General features: G+C 44.1%; 1 protein-coding gene across 5 annotated transcripts in view; it reads right to left on the bottom strand.

Moving 5' to 3' along the window:
• Positions 1–3,432: 3,432 nt before the first annotated feature.
• Positions 3,433–21,427, bottom strand: part of OCLN (occludin) — a 46,818-nt gene continuing 28,823 nt past the window's right edge. For all 5 annotated transcript variants that reach the window (XM_084801352.1, XM_084801356.1, XM_084801353.1 and 2 more), the window contains 5 exons: positions 17,446–17,594; positions 14,059–14,274; positions 11,381–11,552; positions 7,272–7,313; positions 3,433–4,567 (listed from right to left, as the gene is read on the bottom strand). In XM_084801352.1, coding sequence (XP_084657478.1) covers positions 4,466–4,567; positions 7,272–7,313; positions 11,381–11,552; positions 14,059–14,274; positions 17,446–17,594 — 681 coding nt within the window. In that variant the 3' untranslated portion in view covers positions 3,433–4,465. The remainder of the gene's footprint in view (positions 4,568–7,271; positions 7,314–11,380; positions 11,553–14,058; positions 14,275–17,445; positions 17,595–21,427) is intronic.

The following is a 21,427-nucleotide window of genomic DNA, read 5'->3' as shown; positions in this document are numbered from 1 at the left end:
CCTCAAGAGCAGTCTCTGAGGCAGAGGCATATTGGTGTGGTTGAGGTACAGCCAGAGTGGGTGTGGAGAGAGCTGAACTTGTGGATAGACAGAGTATGTGTTTTAAAAACTAATTATAGCTGGGCATGGTGGCGCACGCCTTTAATCCCAGCACTAGGGAGGCAGAGGAAGGCGGATCTCTGTGAGTTCGAGGCCAGCCTGGTCTACAAAGTGAGTCCAGGACAGCCAGGGCTAGACAGAGAAACCCCGAAAACACACACACACACACACACACACACACTGAATTAGTGATGACTCCAAGATTTCTACTGTGGGGTGAATTTCTGCAGGCCAAACAGCTAAAATTACAAGTTTAGAGAGGTGTTTTGTGTGTGTGTGTGTGTGTGTGTGTGTGTGTGTGTGTGTGTGTGTGCGCGCGCGCGCTAAATATATCTGAGTAGTTTTGCCTACATTCATGTGTTTGCACCATGTTCATGCCTAGCTGAGGCAGGGAATGGAAGATGGTATCTGATCCCTTGGAACTAAAGTTACAGCCTTTATTATCTGCTATGTAGATAGGTGACAGGAATCAAATCTGGGCCCTCTACAATAGCAACAAGTCCTATTAACTGCTGAGCCATCTTTCCTGCCCCACCTTCTGATAACACCCCCCACACACCCCTTGCCACCGCCACCGCCCTGCTGAGCACCCTCTCTAAACTGGGAATAAAAGAGGAGTCACCCAATAAGCTTTAAATACATTAAAGCATATTTGTAAAGAGAGGTGGGATGCATTCAGACTTTTCCCAGTCATAACTTTGGTTCTGGGTAAGTTTTAGAAATTAAGACTAAGATGAAGGGCACCAATCACTGACCATTTGCCCCCTCAGACTTCGCTTTCATTTTTTAAAAACAATTTTCCCGCTAAATCGCTCTCTTCTCCAGTTTCCTTGGATCCCAGGAGTGCCAGAACTGATCTGTAAACATCTTCATGACGAGGGACCAAAACTCCTCCCAAGCAAGAGCAAGCCTAGAGGGACAGCTCACCTCCCAAACGAGGGCAATCCCCTGTGATGTGACGCTGAACGCTGGCCCTGGAGTCACCTCCTCATGTTACACAGACTGCACCCAGAGTGATGGCAACAACCACGGGTTCTCCAGAAGCCCTTGCAAAACCAGAACTGAACTGGCATAAGCAATCAGACCCAAGCCCTGAGCAGATCACCTGTGCTGTCACCTGTGCAACCCGACCTACTTAGATTTGCTCATTTCTTCCCAGTGTGAAAAATGCTAGTAGAAAACACTTGAGGATAGTGGGTGTGGTGACACACACTATAATCCTAGCACTTGGGAGGCTGAGAGTGGAGCATCACAAAGCCAAGGCCAACCTGAGCTACACAACAGAGACCTTATCTCTCAACAGATGAAGAAACGCTGACTGGTTAATTTATGCTTTCAGATAAGAGGTTATGGGCAGTAGGATCAGCCAGAAGAACAAGTACGAATTATAATTCTGGCTTCCTCAGAGAAAACTTTTTAAAAGTTCAAACAAAAGAGACTGCTATCATGAGGGGGAGGCCAGGATCTGTCATTGTAGGAATGATTCGTGTACGCTGAGGAAAGCAGGCTCTGCCCTGACCGTTCTTGACCCTTTCAGGTCTCTGCAGATTCTGCGGATTTCCGAAGAAGCATTTCACGTTAATGTCAAGTACTTCAAATGCATTCAAAACTAAAACAAGACACTCACGCCAGACAGAGCAACTCTCCATCCCACAGCGCGTCACTTAGCAGTCAGTCTCCGATGGAAGGATAGAATTTACTAGTCCAACGGATCAGATTCTGCCTTCATCTAAATTCACTAGTATTTGACTGATCCAGTTAAGGTATCAAATTATTAGTTTCCTTAACCATAAAATGAGAATAAGGAACAGTGACGTGCCAAAAGACTATTAGGAGAATTAAGTGAGATATCCCGCATGTCTGCAATATACAATTGAACCTGCAAAAACTGGACTAGTATATACCGTAAATACTAGACTTTATTTCAAAAAATACAAAGCACATACAACAAAACATAACCATCTCTTCTTTCTGGGGGGGAGTTGATATATGTTTACACTAGTGTTTTCAGCTTCTCAAAATGGCAAACATTTGATCCTACCCACTTATAATAAACACACACACACAGAAGGCATCATTTTATGCAGGAGAAAAACTTTTCATTTATAAAAGGGTTATGCTCTCACACACTATCCCTGACCACAGGTCAGAAGGTAAGAAAGCCCTGGGGTTTAATCTAACCCCTTAGTTTACGTTAGGAAACTGCCTGGACAGCTTCTCTAGGTCGGATCACCTCACTCACTCTAGCACCAACAGACACGGGCCGGTACCGGCTTCAGGCCTGCAGGACTAGCACCACGTGGGAAAAGGAATTATTCTCCCCCCCCCACATCGAATGTTATGGCACAGTTTTATAATTCCTGCTACTTCCGTTCTCTTCATTCAACTGCTTCGTGAGGACACCAGCAAGTTGGTTTCATAATCTAAGTACAAGCCAGGCATGGGCTAGAACCTGTAACCCTCCCACCCGGGAGTGGAAGCAGGAGGATTGCAAATCTGATGCCTGCCAGCCCGGACTAATCTTAGTTCGAGGCCAGCTTGAGCTACCTAGTGAAACCCTGTCTCAAACAAAACAACACAAAAACACAGTGATTTCCAAGAAGGAAGAGTTAATGAACATAAAGATGAGTGAAGGTGCCCGAGACATTCCTTCTACCTGGTATCAATCCATGAAAATACTTTTTGCATTATGTTCAACATATAGAAAATAAAAATTTTCTTCGATTTGAAAAAAAAATTGAGCCAGTGTTACACAAAAAAAATTATTTAAAATTCTGTCATTGGAAAATAATTCAAAATTGTATAAACAAAAACATATACGTCGATGTCCGAAAGGTATATAAAACATTTTCAGCTAAAACCGACCAAACCAGGCTGCGTGTACACAATCAATTTGGTTTACACAGTATTAGCAACTAAGTTTCTGTTACTAACAAGAAGTTTCATTTTCAAAGAATATCATGAGATTTACAGACACTGTTTGAAACACTGTGCCGTTCTAGGAACATTATATGAACATTATCCCATTGCCAGACATGTTGGTTTGTTCACTCCCAAAGACTGGAAAATCACCAACTAGCACAGCTGGTTCACACAACTGAAATTCCTTTTTTTTTTTTTTTAGTTTCAAGACAGTGTTTCTCTTGTAGTCCTGGATGTCCTGGACTTGCTTTGTAGACGAAGCTGGCCTTGAACTCACATCGAACTGCCTTCCTCTGCCTCCCAAGTGCTGGGATTAAAGGCGTGCACCACCACACCCAGTTACAACTGAAACTCTGGAGTACAGTTTTACGCAACTGAATATAACAATACTAATGACATCAAACAAGCACATCATAGAAAGAGAACATCCGGTTTAATACCTTACAAAATATGTACAGAACTTGAGCTTTCCTGTGAAATACAGTTCAAGTCATAATTATAAATGTAATCAAATACTCTGATACAGTGAAAAGGTCTAGTGGGTTATCAAAAAAAAAAGCATGTAAACTATAAAAGATAAAAAGAACTTTAAAATACACAAAACTCTAACCTCAGATTTAAAATGATCTTTCAAAAGTAAATATCTATTTACACTTTTTAAATGTTATACATTTGTTAATTTTACATGATCTTAAGTGTTAGAAAAAAAAGTAAAGCCACAAATAATCCTAATCCTAATCAATATGACAAAAACACCAGTAGGGACGGTAGCCAATAGATTGTATTGTATACAGTAGGCAGAAATGCTGCAATTTGCATAGCCACAAAACACACAACCAAAACTGCCTTTGGGAAGCAAGCTTTTTCAATTTGGAGATGTTACTGGAGGGACCTAGCTTGGTGCAACCCAGCACTCAGGAGGCAAAGGTAGGCAGATGTCTGTGAGTTCAAGGACAGCCTGGTTTGCAGAGTGAGTTCTAGGACAGCTAGGGCTACACAGAGAAACCCTGTCTTGCAAAAATAAAAGCAATGTGATTATAAATAACGGCCACCTGAGGCTGCTTTGACATGGTCTACCCAGAGGGGCGCACTCGGATGTTAAGACATCACTGGCTAGCATGTGAGTGCTCGCAACAGAGTTCACACCAGGACTTTTCTTTACATTTAAAGGCCCGAACAACGTCTCATTCTTAATACGAGAATCAATGTCAAAAATGTAAAATTCTTAATCGGAGTGTTCAGCTCAGTCAATTGTCAAAAGCCATTTATAAAATACTTCAATACTGATAATAGAAACTGATGGTTTTTAAAGCTATAGAAACTTTGTAACGATCACAAAGTTTTGACTTCCCAGATTAGAGTCCAAAGTCAATTCGCCTCTGGAGAGAACTGCAGAGACGTCGGGCAGAAAGGTGTGCCTTGCCTCTCCAGCAGCCGTGTCTGCCTAAGTTTTCCGTCTGTCATAGTCCCCAACCATCCTCTTGATGTGCGACAATTTGCTCTTCAGCTCCTTGCAGTAATTTCTTTTACTTTTATAATCTGCAGACTAAAAGGGAGAAAGCGAATCACACGAATGCAGCAAACTGAAGAATAAGACTCCTGAAGTGCACTGCGTGTGGCAGCTACACTCCAGCCAGACCTCACACAGAACTCCATGGGTTTTTATTTCGTTTGGTTTATAGGCTTTTTTGTTTTTGTGTTGTTTTGTTTTGTTTTGTTTTGGGCGGGTATTGGCAGTTTTTCTTTTTTGGTCTTATTGGGTTTTTTTGTTTGTTTGTTTGTTTGCTTCTGATTTTCCTTTTTTTTTTTTAATGTTTGTTTTAGAGAGAGAACACGGGGAGTTGTGTAGTGGATACAGTGGGGAGAATCTGGGAGGAGTTGGAGAAAGAGAAAAACATCAAAATTATATGAAAAAATATTTGTAAAAAAAAAAAAAATAGGTCTAGGGCTGGAGAGGTGGCTCAGCAGATAGGAGCACTGTCTGCTGTTCCAGAGGTCCTGAGTTCAATGCCCAGCAACCACATGGTGGCTCACAACCATCTGTACTAGGATCTGATGCCCTCTTCTGGCATGCAGGTGTATTTGCAGATGAGTGTTCATATACATAAAATAAATAAATAAATCTTTTTTTTTAAAAAAAGGTCTCTGCCAGGCATGGTGGCGCACGCCTTTAATCCCAGCACTTGGGAGGCAGAAGCAGGCAGATTGCTGTGAGTTCAAGCCCAGCATGGTCTACAAAGTGAGTCGAGGTCTAGGATAGCTAAGGCTACACAGAGGAACCCTGTCTCAAATAATAATAATAGTAATAGTAATAATAATAATAATAATAATAATAATAATAATAATAGTCTCCTGAGAAAGCAGTGATAAACAAAAAAGGAAAGCCGGGTCATAGAGAATTGCAGGTTATTAAATGAGTGTGTTTAAGGTGCTGAGCTATGTCACTTACCACAGAGACAGATGGTGCTTTTTCCTCAATATTATCTTTTAAACTGATCTTTACAAACTATATGCCCATTTCAAAAAAAGGTGTTAAATCACCATGAGAACTTACTGACCTTTGTGCTTATAAGTTATCTTAAAAAAAAAAAATCAGGGGCCAATAAGGTGGCTCAGGAGGTACAGGCACTTGCTGCAGAGACTTATGATCTGGGTTTGATTCCCGGAGTCCACATGGTGGAAAGAGAATTGACTCCTACAAGCACCCTTTGAACTCCACACACACGCCATTGCATACATGCACCTCCACACATACATGCATACATACCTTCATACATACACACATATGCATACATACTTAAATACATACATAAACATCTTCATACATATATACATACAGTTACACATTTACACACACACATATATATATACATACCTTCAATATATACACACAATAAATAAATAGTTTTCAAAAGAATCAGTCAAGAAATTTGGTGGCACTGGGTATAGTGGCACTGGAGGGTGGGGTTGGGGGGAAGGGCTAAAGCAGGTGAATCTCTGTGAGTCCAAGGCCAGCCTGGGCTATAGAATGAGTTCCAGGACAGCCAGAGCCACAAAGAGAAACCCTGTGTGGAAAATCTAAATAAAATAGATGAATAAATTCTATTTAAGTAAAGCATAACCCTACATGATAATAAAAATAAATGAAGAAGAACAATGTACAAAAACATGAATAGATCTTTTTTTCTTTTTTTTTTCTTTTTGTTTTCCGAGACAGAGTTTCTCTGTGTAGCATTGGCTGTCCTAGACTTGCTTTTGTAGTCCAGACTGACCTCGAACTCACAGCAATCCGCCTGCCTCTGCCTCCCAAGTGCTGGGATTAAAGGTGTGCGCCACCACGCCCTGCCGATCTTTTTTTTTCCTTTATTTCTTTTTTATGAGACAGTGATTCACTGTGTAGTCCTGGAACTGACTCTGTAGACCATGCTGGCCTCCAACTCAGAGGTCTGCTTGCCTCTGCCTCCCGAGTGCTGATGATAATGAAACACAGCACCATGAGACAGGAACGGATCTTACAAACATAATTTGGAACAAATTAACCATACACAAAATATATATTGTATGATTTTTTAAAAACAAACATATTTATGGTGTGTGTGTGTTTGTCTGTGCCTGAGCGTACATATGTGAATCATATATGTTCAGGAGTTAAGATGGTCAGAAGAGGCCCAGCATCCCTGGAACCGAAGTCACAGACAGTTGTGGGCCTTTACATGGGTACTGAGCAGTAAGTGCTCATTAACTGCTGAACCACCTCTCTAGACCCATGATTTCTTTTTTACACAAATCATTGCAAAATAGGCAAAACTAATTTATAATATTGGGGGGTGTATAAAAACAGGAAAAGAGTAAAAATGGGGAGCTATTAAGGTCACTAAAATGTATTTCTTTTTCTAGGTGCAGCTATTTGCAGATATATTCAACTTTAAAGAAATATTTTAGGGCTGGGCATGGTAAACCATACATTTGGCCCCAGCACTTGGGAGACAACAGCAGGAAGATCTCTATGAGTTCAAGGTCAACTTGGCCTACAAAGTTGAATTGCAGACCAGCCAGAGATATCTAGTGAAATCCTATCTCAAAAAAGTGTTTAGAAAATCAGTATAAACAAATAAAATTAAAGTTCTCACTTCTCAGTTATAATGCTCATATGTAAATGACAGGGCTTTTTTTCTATAATTAGTGTACATACACATGAAAGGAATAGTCATTACAAATATTAAATAAAAGTCTTAAAATTGGATACTTACTCCCTTAACTTGCTTTAGTCTATTATATTCATCGGCAGCAGCCTATGGATTAGAAAAGAAAAGAAAATGTTTATTGAAGTGTTTTCTTTCTCGGCAATAGTATTTTTTTTTTCTTTCTCCTTGAGACAGGGTTTCTCTGTGTAGCCTTGGCTGTCCTGGACTAGCTCTGTAGACTAGGCTGGCCTCGAACTCACAGTGATCCGCCTGGCTCTGCCTCCCGAGTGCTGGGATTAACGGTGTGCGCCACCACGTCCGGCCAGTAACAGTATTCTTTGTGTCTGGGAAAATGGCTCAGTCATGGAGACCGTGGCCTTCCAGTACGTCATAAGCCACAGTCTCACTCTGTGCAGTTCTTACCAGGCACAGCTCAATGAAGCCTCCCCTACACTGTCTAGGCCTCTGACTGCCTTCACACCCTCTCGGCGTTTACTCAGATGGTCCTCTCCACACACAAGGGAGGAGTGTCAGACATGCTGTCTAAGCTGTTCGGATGCCGCTGTCCTGATTAGAATCTGAGTTCTCCGCAGAGAGGGACATAGGATTTTATCTTCCTAACCTTAGCATTGCTAAATAATCAGACACACAAAAGCTAGTTATTAAGTGTTGAATGGATTGAGAAAAGCTCGCCAAAATATCAGATAGAAGCTATAAAACAATAAATAAATCAAGTAGCATCACATTAGCATCTCACTCTTCAAAACCGAGAAGCAGATCGTCTCGACTAAAAACGGTTGAGAAGCAGTCAGTGGGTACGAAGCTCCAACAAAGCCTATGAAGTGTTGGGCAGGGTTTATTTACTAACACCCAAGGCGGTCCAATGAGCCAGCCACCTTGTAATTGGTTCAATCTTGATGGGCAACGGAAATGTTTTAACTGCGTGCCCTCTGGATCAACAGTTTCATATTTTGGCATTTGTTTTAACCACATAAGCACACAAGAGTACAAAACTGAAAGGCTTGACAGTATCGTGTTGGTATCACTGCATTTCCAGAGCATCATATCTGCCTCACCAAATTATGGCACAATCACAAAATTGACAGTGCTAGGTAGGGCTACTTTTATGCTTAAACATTTTAAAAAGCCAAGCACGAGGGCGCAAACTTGAAATCCCAGCACTAGCATGCAGAAGGCCGCGGGGTTTGAGGTCAGCCTATGCTGTGGAGCCAGATCCTGGGTCACGGAAAGTAGATCTTTATTATCGATACAAAACAATACGCACAAACCACTCTGTGTAAAGGAGAAGAAATAAGCAGTGCTGGAGCTTGCCTAGCACGTTGTCTATCTGCAAAAGAGGGAAAAAAGAAAGAAGGAAGGAAAGAGAGAGCGAGACAGAGAGACAGAGACAGAGGCCACGAGTGACAAGACACGCCTGTAATATTAGCACTGGGCGAGACAACATCAAGTCCACCCAAGCAACACAGCAACATATGAGACCTGGTCTCATAATTTTCAAACACAGAAGTGACCCCACGGGACGAAGGTAAAGGAAACAAGCAAAGCCATCCCTGTGCTCAAACGCAAACAATCTGAGCCACGGCAGCATGCATCATACTGGTAAACTGTCACGTGCTGTTTGAGCTCACTGAGAAGCTGGCTGTGGAAGAAGAAGTGTGCATCCCCTTTATCCCCTTCAGACTCAAGCGTGTTGGTGTCCAGGGTACCCCAAAACCCCTTCCCTGGGAGTGGACTCACTCACTCACCTGCCTTGTATCTGGCAGGGAGGGAAGAAAAGACCCAAGAGTTGGAGCCACAGTGCTGTGTCTTTGATAACTACTAGAGCCCATTCCAAACAGAGGCTACTACTGTTTACCTCAAGATAGAAAAGTGTCGGCAGTGGGCAGCAGAGGCTGAAGTTCAGCTGTAGGAAGCTCATGGGTGAAGAAAAAGCGCAGCTGGAAACCACAGCCTGAAGGAGACCTCCCCAGTCAGCGTCTGCTGGCTGCTTGCAAGCCCCCAATTTGACGATGTCGCTCACCTTCCTGCTGTTATCTGTTCTTCTACTTGAAAGCCTAACTCAAGGGGACGCTCTGCTTTGCCCTGGGACTGTTTAAGGAACTCTAGGTGGCAGGCTTTAAAGGAACTTCCCAATAAATTTTTGGTAAATGCTTTGAGTGTCTAATGATGCTTTTATGGGGGCCTCCCCTAAAGACCCCAGACCCTACACACACACACACACACACACACACACACACACACACACACACCAGTTTATTTAACTAGTCCAACTCCATGACAGGCTTCAGGTTTTTACTCTGCTTAACTAGGTCAAGTTTCTAACAATCCAGGAAATCCACAGGTTATAAACAGCTCATGGGCAGCCAATCAGCTTATAGAACAAAATGACTATATACCATGTTTTCATTACTTTATGGCCTTTTGGTAAAGAACACAGCTGGCCCCGTCCAATCAAATTAAAGGCCAACTCCTGAGGAAGAGCCAAAACATCAGTGACTCAAAAAGTTCCCAATAACCAAACAGCGCTTGGTTTGGTTGAATCCCCTTGTACACTCTGACTCACAAGCCCCTCCAACTGTCTATAAATTGAGCCTGCGTGCTCATTTCGGGGTCGCCCTCTAGCGGAGAGAGGCGTTCCTAGCATGCTAAAATAAAAACACTCCTTGTGTTTGTATACTGCCTTGGGGTCTTTCTTCAGCAGATTACCCGAACCCTAACAGTTTTCTTTCTTTCTTTCTTTCTGTCTTTCTTTCTTTTTTCCTTTTTTTTTTGTTTGTTTCTTTCTTTCTTTCGCTTTGTTTTTCAACACAGGCATTCTCTGTGAAACAACCCTGGCTGCCCTGGAACTCACTTTGTAGACCAGGTTGGCCTTGAACTCCCAGAGATGCGCCTGCCTCTGCTTCCCCAGTGCTGGGATTAACTTGGACAACCCGTGGACTACTACGTGTACCAGTGCTTTACCTGTGCTAAGAAGTCCACACATCACTTACGCCTGGTCTGTATGTCAGCTGGAAGAGTATCAGAAACCCTGGAACTGGGGTTATGGCTGGTCATGAGCTGCCAAATGGGTGCTAGGAATTGAACCCCAGTCCTCTGGAAGACAAACCAGTACTTTTTTTTTTTTTGGTTTTTCGAGACAGGGTCTCTCTCTGTGTAGCCTTGGCTGTCCTGGACTCGCTTTGTAGACCAGGCTGGCCTCGAACTTACAGCGATCCACCTGCCTCTGCCTCCCGAGTGCTGGGATTATAGGCGTGCGCCACCACACCCGGCTCAAACCAGTACTCTTAACTGGTCAAAACAAGTCGTTATTGAAGGCTGTGTCTGCCTTCCTCCACTCCTGGCACTCTGTTAGTAACAAAGTTGTTCTAGGGTATGTGGTAGAAATTTAAGGGGGAGAAAATTCCTTATACCTCCTCCCCCCCACCCCCGATGTAGCCCTGGCTAGCCTAGAACTTAGTATGTAGTCTAGAATGGCTTCAGACTGACAGAGGTCCTGGTCCTGCCTCCCAAGTGCTGGGACTAAAAGCGTATGGCACCAAGCCCGACCCAAGGGACATACTTTTATGTGTCCAATTCTGAATTGAGGATTTTACAATAAAAAAGAATTGTATTTATAAGTAGAAAAAATAATGTGGCTATTTTCTTTCAAATAAGAAAGGATACATTTATATATCTAGATTATTGCTGTGTGTGTGTGTGTGTGTGTGTGTGTGTGTGTGTGTGTGTGTGTGTGTTTTAAAATGAGGCATGGTGTCACATGCCTATAATCCCAACATTTAGGAGGTATGAAGCCAGACAAAGTGGCCCATGGCTAAAATCCCAATACTTGGGAGGTGGAGGCAAAAGTGTCAGAATTCAACGTCCTCCTCGGGTATACAGTGAGTGCAAGGTCATGCTGAGGTGTATGAGACCTTGTCTTAAAAAACAAAACACAAGAACCGGGTGTGGTGGTGCAGGCATGTAACCCTAGCACTCAGGAGGCAGGGGCAGGTGGATCACTGTGAGTTCGAGGCTAGCCTGGTCTACAAAGTGAGTCCAGGATAGCCAAGGCTACACAGACAAACCCTGTCTCAAACACACACACACACACACACACACACACACACACACACACACACACAACTGAAAAACAGATGAAGTAAATTAGGTCTTACCATGTACTCTTCACTTTCTTCCCTGTAGTCATCCAATTCTCTGTCTAGACGAGAGAGCTCTTTATTAACCTCGTCCAGTTCAGCTTGTAAAGTCTTGTACTCCTGTAGGCCTGTGTCAAAACTTCTCTTGTAGACTTGTCTTTGTTGATCTGACGTGATAGGTGGATATTCCCTGAGAATAGGAAGAGAAAATGATTATACAGGTACCCTTTGTGCATATAAAACGGCAGTGGTAGTGCATACCTCTAATCCCAGCACTCGGGAGGCAGAGGCAGGCCGATCACTGTGAGTTCGAGGCCAGCCTGGTCTACAAAGTGACTCTAGGACAGCCAAAGCTACACAGAAAAACCCTGCCTCAAAAAAACTAAAAATAAAATAAAATAAAAAGGCAGCGGTTTCCCTCAACATTGGCATACTGGAAAGGAGGATAAAGCCATATTCTCTTGTTTTCTGTTGTATGGAGACAGAGGTAGGATGCGATTAATTTCTACTGAGAACTATCACATAAAATGCAAGGTTGATCTGCCTATAACATGTCATCCTATTAACTGCAGATGTGCTTAGCCTGAAGTGGCTGACTATGTGGATATTACCTTCTTCCCTCACCATTCCAAACACATCCCTCCCAGAGCCACAGGCTTGTCAAGAAGAATGTCCCTCCGCAAAGGAGAGCATCACTTGGTCACATAGCTGTGTTCCCTTGCTAAAACTTCTGGACAAGCTCCTTGGAATGACATTAGACCCAAAGACACAGCTCAGTGGCAGACCATTTTCCTACACTACCTAAGGGGATCTGGGTTCAAATCCTACTAACACTCACACACACACACACACACAAATGATTTCACTTCTTATATTAACATTCATTTCACATAAATATTCCTCATATTTCACAAATAAAATCTAAAGTCATTAAATTTAAGGTTTCCACTAATAAGAATGCCAATGGTATTATAGAGTAATGAACACTCGTGTTTAAAATCTAAAACAAAACAAATGCTGGAACACAAAGCCTGTTTTGATTGCCTCAGAACAGCTGGCTGGGAGTGGCTGCTTCCTGCTACCACCTACCATCTTGAGCCCAGCTTCTTTATTTATTTTGTCTTACTAGTCCCAAGTGAAAAGAGCTTATCTTGTTCTTTCATTCTGAAAGTATGCATTAAAAATGTACACACAGGGGCTGGAGGCGTTGCTCAGCTCTAAAGTGCGTGCTCAGTGTTTGTAACACCCTAGGTTCCATCTCTGGCATTTAAAAAAAAAAAAAGCGCACATCTATAAAAACATGTTCATTGCGTAAATAATCTGGCAAGTCATGAAAGTATGATGAACTAATGCTGGAACTCTGAGGCCACCAAACATAGGGACACGAATTTGATCTTCAGGACCTATATGGTGTAAAGAGAGAAGTGACTGATGCTAACTCCCTCGAATTGTCCTCTGACCTATACTCACTCTCTCTCTCTCTCCTCCCCCCCCCCCCGTAGTGCCCCACCCCAAATAAGGAAACTGTAATAAACAATCTCTAACTGGATCCTGTATCTCTGAGTGTACCAGCTAGTCCGTGCATATGAAGCTGACACACCAAAACATCCACTGGGAAAAATTCTTGAAATTATTTCACAGGAAGATGAAGATCTGTGGAAGATGAGACTTAAATTTTCTCTCTGACTATCAATAAAATGCCTTTATATTTTAAAGATTTATTTATTTATTATTATGTATACAGCATTCTGCCTGCATATACACCTGTATGCCAGAAGAGGGCACCAGATCTCATTATAGATGGTTGTGAACCACCATGTGGTTGCTGGGAATTGAACTCAGGACCTTTGGAAGAGCAGGCAGCACTCTTAACCACTGAGCCATCTTTCCAGCCAAAATGCCTTTATTTTACAGAAAGAAAAAAAAAATCTTTAGAGCTGGAAGTGGTGGCATACACCTTTAATCCCAGCACTAGGGAGGCTGGAGGCAGGTGGATCTCTGTGAGTTCAGAGGCCAGCCTGGTCCTACAGAGTTAGTTCCAAGACAGCCAGGGCTACACAGAGAGACCTTGTCTTTAAAAAAAAAAAAATCTGGTGTCTATCCTAGTGTGGGAATGCCTAGCATGCCTCACACCTCTATATTTGGTGATGGTGGTGGACTTGGCCTTAGGAAGCCAGCCACTGACACAGACACATTAACCATAACCTTGGTCCAACGCTACACTGTTACTGCCGTGTAACAAAACTGGTACCAAAACTGTTGCCAGAGTTCTTCCGATTAAAATTTAAAGGAAACTCTGGGCTTACCATGAAAGTGTAACTTGAAAGTAGTTGCCAAAAGGTAGTCTGTGCTGTATCTCTTGGAAATTTTATAATCAGTCCAACACAATTCCCAAGCCTCCTTTTTTATTTCTCTGAAAGCCATCCTTGAGTGTCTATTGGCAGAAGAGCCATTTCCGGGAGCAGTGTGTGTGAGGGAGACCTGGTCACAGCCAAACAGGCCCTCCACTTCTCTTTGATAAAAGGGCATCAAACAAAAAAACGCCACCCTAAAACTGCCTCCAGGCCTGGAGGGCAGAAAAAATAAGATGGCAACAGGACCCCCAGTTTCCAAGACAACAACCTCAAACCATGGCCTGTCAACCATGATGAAAAACCGCAATACTTAGGATGCTCCAGGAGAGGAGAAAGCCTTACCTGACCCAGTCTTCCTCCAGCTCGTCGCAGGACTCGCCTCCTGTCGTGTAGTCGGTTTCATAGTGGTCCGGGTCTGGTCTCCTCGATTTGCCTGCTCTTCCCTTCGTGGGAGCCCTTTTGGAAGGTGTCTCTAGGTTACCACTGCTGCTGTACCGAGGCTGCCTGAAGTCATCCACAGGCGAGGTCAATGGGAGCTCCTGAGCCACTTCCGGCACCCTAGTGGAAGAAATGGGGGTCGCTGCTAAGAGACCTACTAATACACTATCAGCTTGCCTGGCAACAAGAAGAGCACTAACAGACGCCCACACTCAAGGGCACTCATCCGAGGAGCTGATCTGGCACACTGAGCACACGCCTGGCTTCCTGCATTCAGTTTGGCACCAATTCAGAACTCTCTAAACATGAGCAGCTTTAACGTCCTGGCTGGGGGAGGGGAGGCTCACGTTTAAACTTTAAGTAAAATGGACCTCGCACTTCCGTTTAGGAAGCTCAGCCTAAGCTATAAGAGGTGTTCGTCTGTCCTGTGTCAGAGACTTACTCTACAAAAGACTTATCAGGAAAACAATGTGCACAGCTCTTTGCTACGGGGTCTTCCATGCCTGGGATGCTGTGTGGGGACAAAAATGGGGCTTATCCAACAGAGAAAGGCTCTCAGCAACATTAACTGTATGTTACCATATACAGATTATCCTTTCGGGATGAAAGTTTGAAAAACTACAAAATTCACCAGGTATGGTAACACACACCTTTAATCTCAGCACTCGGGCCAGCCTGGTATACAAAGTGAGTCCAGGACAGCCAAGGCTACACAGAGAAACCCTGCCTCGAAAAACCAAAGAAAAAAGAAAAACTACAGAATGTGCCAAGCGTGGTAGGGTATGCCTTTAATCCCAGCACTTGGGAGGCAGAGGCAGGTGGATCTCTGTGAATTCCTAGTCTAAAAGAGAGTTCCAGGGTAGCCAGGGCTACCTAGGGAAACTCTGTCTCAAAAAAAAAACAAAACAAAACAAAAAGGGAAAAACTACAAATTTTAAACTCAACTGTTTTGTGGTTTTGAGTGTCGTAACAAATGCCTGTCATCCCAGAAGGCAAGGGGTTAAAGCAGAAGAATCATCATGTCCTTGGGTGAGTGGGCTGCACAGTCTGAACCCCCACTCTTCAGTCTGAACCCCCACCCTTCAGAGGAAGGAATTTATTAAGCATTCTTTTAATTCTTTCTGCGTTGAACCAAAAGGCATGTAGGATGAACAGACGGCTTGCCATAACACCTCTTTATGTTTCTAATATAATCATGGCATGTTGCATCGGACGCTAAATTGCATATAATGCTCCTACCACGAGCGTGGAAACAAAGCACAACGCGGCAGTAAAAAAGTAAGGGTTGGGACAAGCGTGCGCTACTTCTGAGTAACAGAGAGTTTTAGTTTGCTCTGTAAACGGTAAGAACAGAAGTGAACAAAGAAAAGGGCAGAGACTTTCTGAGCTGACTGCCTTTCTGTTCAAACCAACTATTAAAAGTGTCTGGAGCGTCCCTCCCCCTGGCCCCACCCTCTGCTTCACCCCCACCCCAGTTTCTATTGCTTCCAATTTACAGAATCTAGACACTATGCTTTATATCCCAGGATTACTGTTTTCTAGGGCCACTTGGTCCTCACTATTGTTAGAACCTTAGCATTCTTTTTTTTTTTTTTTTTTTTTTGAGACAGGGTTTCTCTGTGTAGTCTTAGCTGCTCCCGGTGTGTTCTCAGAGAAACTCTTTTGCATTTTGCCCAGCTCTGTTTGACAAGATCTACGAGAATATGCAGTTGTACTCCTGGGAATACTTAGCTCAGCATTGTACTGGTGTTCAAGACGATACAGGACTGAAACCAGATTTACTGGAAACTTCCTTTTCTGATGACACCCTATCAATGAAGGAGAAGAAGCAATACCCAGGGCTGGAGAGACACCTCTGAGGTTAAGAGTACACATCGCTCTTCCAGAAGGCCCGAGTCAAGTTTCCAGTGCCCACATCACCATCTGTAACTCCAGCCCCAGGAGATTCGACCCTTTCTGAACTCCACAGGCACCTGCCCTCATGGATACAAACCCACACACAGGTAATTTAAAATAAAATAAATCTTTTTAAAAATCTGAGTAAAGAATTAATTCTTTGGGAATTTCATACAATGGATTTTGGTCTTTTCCTCTCATAAATCCTAGAATAAATTTTTTTTTTTAGGATTAAACTAATAGATGGTGATATACATTAAATTATTAGCTACGTCAGGACAGAATTGGGTGAGTGTGATGGGGAAATGGCACACATTAACTGTGACGTTCCACACACTATAGCAATGTGGAAAGCACAAATGAGCTGATGCTATGGTCTGGACATGGTCCCAATGTCTCTTTACCATAGTGAGGTTGGGTACACGATGACCTTTAAGCAGCGGAGCCTACTGGGAGGTTTTTAAGGTCACTGAGAGAGGTTCCCTTCAAGAGGATTAAGGTGTTTCTCAACCTGTGGCTTCCTGTCTAGCTTCCAGTTAGTTCTAAGATGTGAGCCTTCCTCCACAAACATGTCCCTGCCATTGTGGTGTCACCACCATGATGCCCTCACCAGAGCTAAGCAGAGGTCTGTGTCCTTACCTCCACACCTGGGAGGTTTAGAAAGTCAGCCTGCCTTGAGTATTTTGTTAAACGGTGAACAGCAAACGAATAACCAAAATTCTAGATTTCAAACAGTGTTTTCTAGTTTATTTTGTGTTTGTTTGTTTGTTTGAGACAGGGTTTCTCCGTGTGTAGCCCTTGTTGTCCTGAACTTACTTTGTAGACCGGGCTGGCCTCGAACTCACAGAGGTCCACCTGCTTCTGCCTCTTAAGTGCTGGCATTGAAGGCATTGTGCCACCACACCAGCTTGTTTTCTAGTTTAAAAGACATGTATGTGGGTAGAGCCGAGCGACACTCAACCTTTCCTGTCTGTTTATGGGACCCAATAACAACAGGCTACAGGAGAACTAGGCAGCATACATGCCTCTGCTCAGTTAATTTCCATACTCATTTCCAAAATTGGAAATGGTGAGGAGCACAGCACACTGAACCCCACTCCTAGTAAAAAGCCGCACGCTTTGCCATTCAGTACAATTAGCAGTGAAGGGGGATCTGGCTCATCCTCTTCACACTGCTTTCCCAACTGCCACTTAGTCTGGGCCAACAAAGCAAAGAGAACTGCAGCAGGGAAGGAGGATGTGGAGCTTTTATGGGCACTGACATGTTTTTTAAAGGACAATGGCGCTGCCCCTTCTAGGCCTTTAGACCAGCAGCATGTGTAAGGGAGGGTACCACAAAACAATAGGCTAATGCTCATATTTAGATAAATTTTACCAAATTAAGGTGCTACGTACAGAGGCGTTGACTTATAGACAGACTCTGGGTAGGACTGCTTGCCATTCACTTTGCCATTGGAGGAGTAGGCCATCGGACTGTCAACTCTCTCCGCATAGTCGGATGGGGGTGGAGGCAAGTCTTGTGTGCCTGCAGACACATTTTTAACCTAAAAAAAAAAAAAAGAAACATAATTGAAAGGGGTAAATGTTAAGTCTCAAACCTGGGACAAGTAGCTGAGGTGTCTATTTAACATATCAGTGTGGACCCTTCCTCCAGGCTCTCCCAGCATCCCTCAGTCCCTACCTGTTACAGGGTATGGCTGGCATACCCCACCCTCTACCCTGAACTCTCCATCCCAGGGGCTGGGGTGCCCTCCCCCACCCTACCCCCAGAGGCTCTTCCCTATATAATGGAGACATTTTGGTTACCTGCCCTTCCCTTTGGCCTCCTGGCTGCTGTACTTGGCTCCCCTCTCTCCCTGCCCCTCCCCATCTCCCTACACGGTTCAGGGACATGGCCGCTCTGGACTCTACCAGATGTGTCTGCCTCTGGCTATGTCTCCCTCATATCTATTGTAAACTTTTTCTTCCACCAGAGCTAGGAGCAGTCGTGCCCTTTCCTTTTCTTTTTATTTCCTTTTTTTTTTTTTTGCCCACTCAGTAAAGAAATGAGGAAAAGTTATCACATATAAAATATCAAATAGTTATTCAGCTCAGAATATAAAATAATGTGAAATAATTACCTACAGTAATTTTCTTACACCCACCCCACCCATATCAGAAGAACCAGCTCATTTTATTTTTTTCTTTTTCTTTTTGTTTTGTTGTTGTTTTTCAAGACAGGGTCTCTCTGGCTATCCTGGAACTCACTTTATAGCCGAGGCTGGCCTCTCCCAAGTGCTGAGATTAAAGGCGTGCACCATCACTGCCCAGTTTACCAGCTCATTTTCTGATATGGATGGGGCGGGGGATCCAAGTTCAGTGCTCAACACCCATGTCAGGCAGCTCACAACAGTCATTAACTCCAGCTCCAAAGGATCAAACACTATCTTCTGGCCTCTCTGGGCATCTGCATGCATGTGTGCACATTCACACCCATACACGTACAGACACACACACACACACACACACACACACACACACACACACACACACACACAGAATCTTTAAAAGGAACAAATGTAGACTCCTGCAGATCTCAGCATCCTTGCCTGTAAATTGGGGCCGATCACTCACTTCACAAGGACCTTTGAATGATGAAAAGAACTGCATCCGCTAAAATGTCCTCTGAACACAGTAAAAAGCTCCTAATATACTGGATACAAGTAAATTCTTTAGACCCAATTATACACCTTATTACATCTTGTGTTCCCTGCTATCGGGATGTGCAGTGCTTTTCTCAATTGTTTCATGTTCCGGGTTAGAAAGGAATGGGATGGTTTCCCTCTAAGAGCAGAATTCGGGGCCACTGCCAAGCCAGCAGGTGGGCTTCCAGGGAGTGGACTTAGTTAAATTCCACCACAGGGAGCCCGGGTGGGAACCATTCTTGGCTCGAGCTGAACTCCTTACAACAGAACCCGACACCCTCTCCAGCAAAAGCCTTGCCAAGTCAAAGGCCCGCTCCAAGTCCAGGTCGGAGAAGGCTTCCCTTTCTTAAAAGCCTGCTTTACTTTTCTCCAGGGCCCCACCCCCTTCTTCCCGCCTCCAGAAGGAACTTTACCGGATCCCTAGCGTCTTGCTGCCTAGACTGCCCTTCCCCCCTTTCTTTGCCTGCTAATCCCCACAGGGGCCTCCAAATCTTGTTCAAGTGCAGCCACCTCCCAGGGGCCGTTCGCTCCGTGCCTGTAGGACGAGAGACAAACCTCTCTTATCTCCCCACATCTATGCCAACAAACCTCCGCGCAATCGCTTACTCACCGCAATGGCTCGCTCACTTATCTCTCACTTGCTCACAGGCTACCACCCCGGGACTGGGCTGCTAACAATGCCCAATGACAGATCATTGCTTAGGCACAATCTTACAAGGCATGACACCTCTCTCAGAAACGAGGAGGCTGTGGCTCAGGGGGAGTGGATAACTTTCCCAAGGACCTAGACCTAACAAACGTGGTAACTTAGGAAGCCTTGTCCCCTGAGCCTCCAAAGCATGCCCCCAGGGTCGCACAATAAGCTTGCAAAGGAATGTGACAACCTGAGTTCAATCCCTGGGACCCACAAGGTGGAAGGAGGGCACCAAGTCCCACAGGTTGTCCTCTGAGTTACACAGATGCTGTGGCACAGGGCCACTCCCTGACACACACACACACACACACACACACACACACACACAAATAAATGAAGGCAATTAAAAAAAAAAAATTAAAGGCCCAGAGCTTGCTGCAATTCCTGGGAAACTAGAGGCAAAAGGAGAAGGAAAACAAATTAGGATCTATCTCGGGGCCAGGTGTGGTGGTGCAGGCCTTTAATCCCAGTACTCGGAAGGCAGAGGCGGGTGGATTGCTGTGATTTTAAGCCCGGCCTGGTCTACAAGGCAAGTGCAGGACAGCCAAGACTACACAGAGAAACCCTGTCTCAAAATAAATAAATAAATAAAATAAAATAAAATAAAATTCTATCTTGGGAGAAGAAAAGCTCAACCAACATCATTCCTAGGGCCAAAGGTTGTGCTTGCCACTTAGTCACTGGGAGACTCATGGCTGACTGAGCCTCTACTCCACATGAAAAAGAATTGATAAAAAAAGGAAATGGAAATCCAGCAGCAGAGTCCAGCCAACCAAGGAATGCCTCAGACTCACTCTTGAGATTAAATTTGCAAGTTTATCTCAAAAACATATCTCACAAACAAGTTTAAAAAATAGAATAATTAATTTTGGTGGGATGCACAGGGTACATTTTCCAACTGGTGGGGGGGGGGGAAGATCTGGAACTGGGCATGGAGGCACTCGCTTTTAATGCCAGCACTTGGTAGGCAGAGGCAGATGGATCTCTGTGGGTTCGAAGCCAGACTGACAGCCAGGGCTATAAAGTTGAGACCCTGCCAAAAATAAAATAAAATATAAACAACAAAATACAAAAGCAAAAAAGAAAAGGAACCTTTCCTGAAATGTCAAAATGTGTTATGGGGGAACTGGAGAGGTAGTTCGGAGGTTAAGAGCACTGACCAGTCTTCCAGAGGTCCTGAGTTCAATTCCCAGCAACCACATGGTGGCTCAGAACCATCTATAATGTGATCTAGTGCCCTCTTCTGGCCTGCAGGTGTACATTCAGGGAGAGCACCGCACACATAATAAATATATCTTTTTTAAAAATGCACTATAGTATTTCAAAAGAGCACATAAGAAGTAATTATGATAAGGACAAATTTTATTCAAATTTTAATTACACTCATTAGAAGGATGCCAGTTATGTCACCTGTGAACAAAGCCTTGTGAGTACACTTAACGCCCCACCCCCCACCCAGAGAGTTAAGGAAACATCCTGTACCCTGTGGAATACCAGAAGGAAAAGAACAGGGCAGGGCAGGTAGGTGTACAGATGCTCCCAGTCTCTGCCTTCCTCAGGGGGAACAAGTTATGTGGACCCCATCTTCTCCACCCTGGCCCCCAAAGTCAGAGGCAATAAAAAGCTCCAAGGTTGGGAAAACCCATTTTTCTCACCAAAATCAACTTCCTGCTATTCGTAGTGAATAAAATGATGCAATGAGCTGGATGGTTTTTTTCTGCACACGCCTTTAATCCCAGCAACTGGGAGGCAGAGGCAGGTGGGTCTCTCTGAGTTCGAGGCCAGCCTGGTCTACAGAGTGAGTTCCAGGAAAGCTAGAGCTCCACAGAGAAACCCTGTCTCAGAAAACAAGAAAGAGGAGGAGGAAGAGGAGGAAGAAGAAGAACAGGAGGAGGAGCAGGAGGAGGAGGAAGAACAGGAGGGGGAGGAAGAACAGGAGGAGGAGGAAGAAGAACAGGAGGAGGAGCAGGAGGAGGAGGAAGAACGGGAGGAGGAGCAG

Source organism: Acomys minous (assembly GCF_964271855.1).
Source record: "Acomys minous genome assembly, chromosome: 11".
In the NCBI taxonomy this organism is placed as follows: Eukaryota; Metazoa; Chordata; class Mammalia; order Rodentia; family Muridae; genus Acomys; species Acomys minous.
This window is presented reverse-complemented; position numbering and strand designations above follow the sequence as displayed.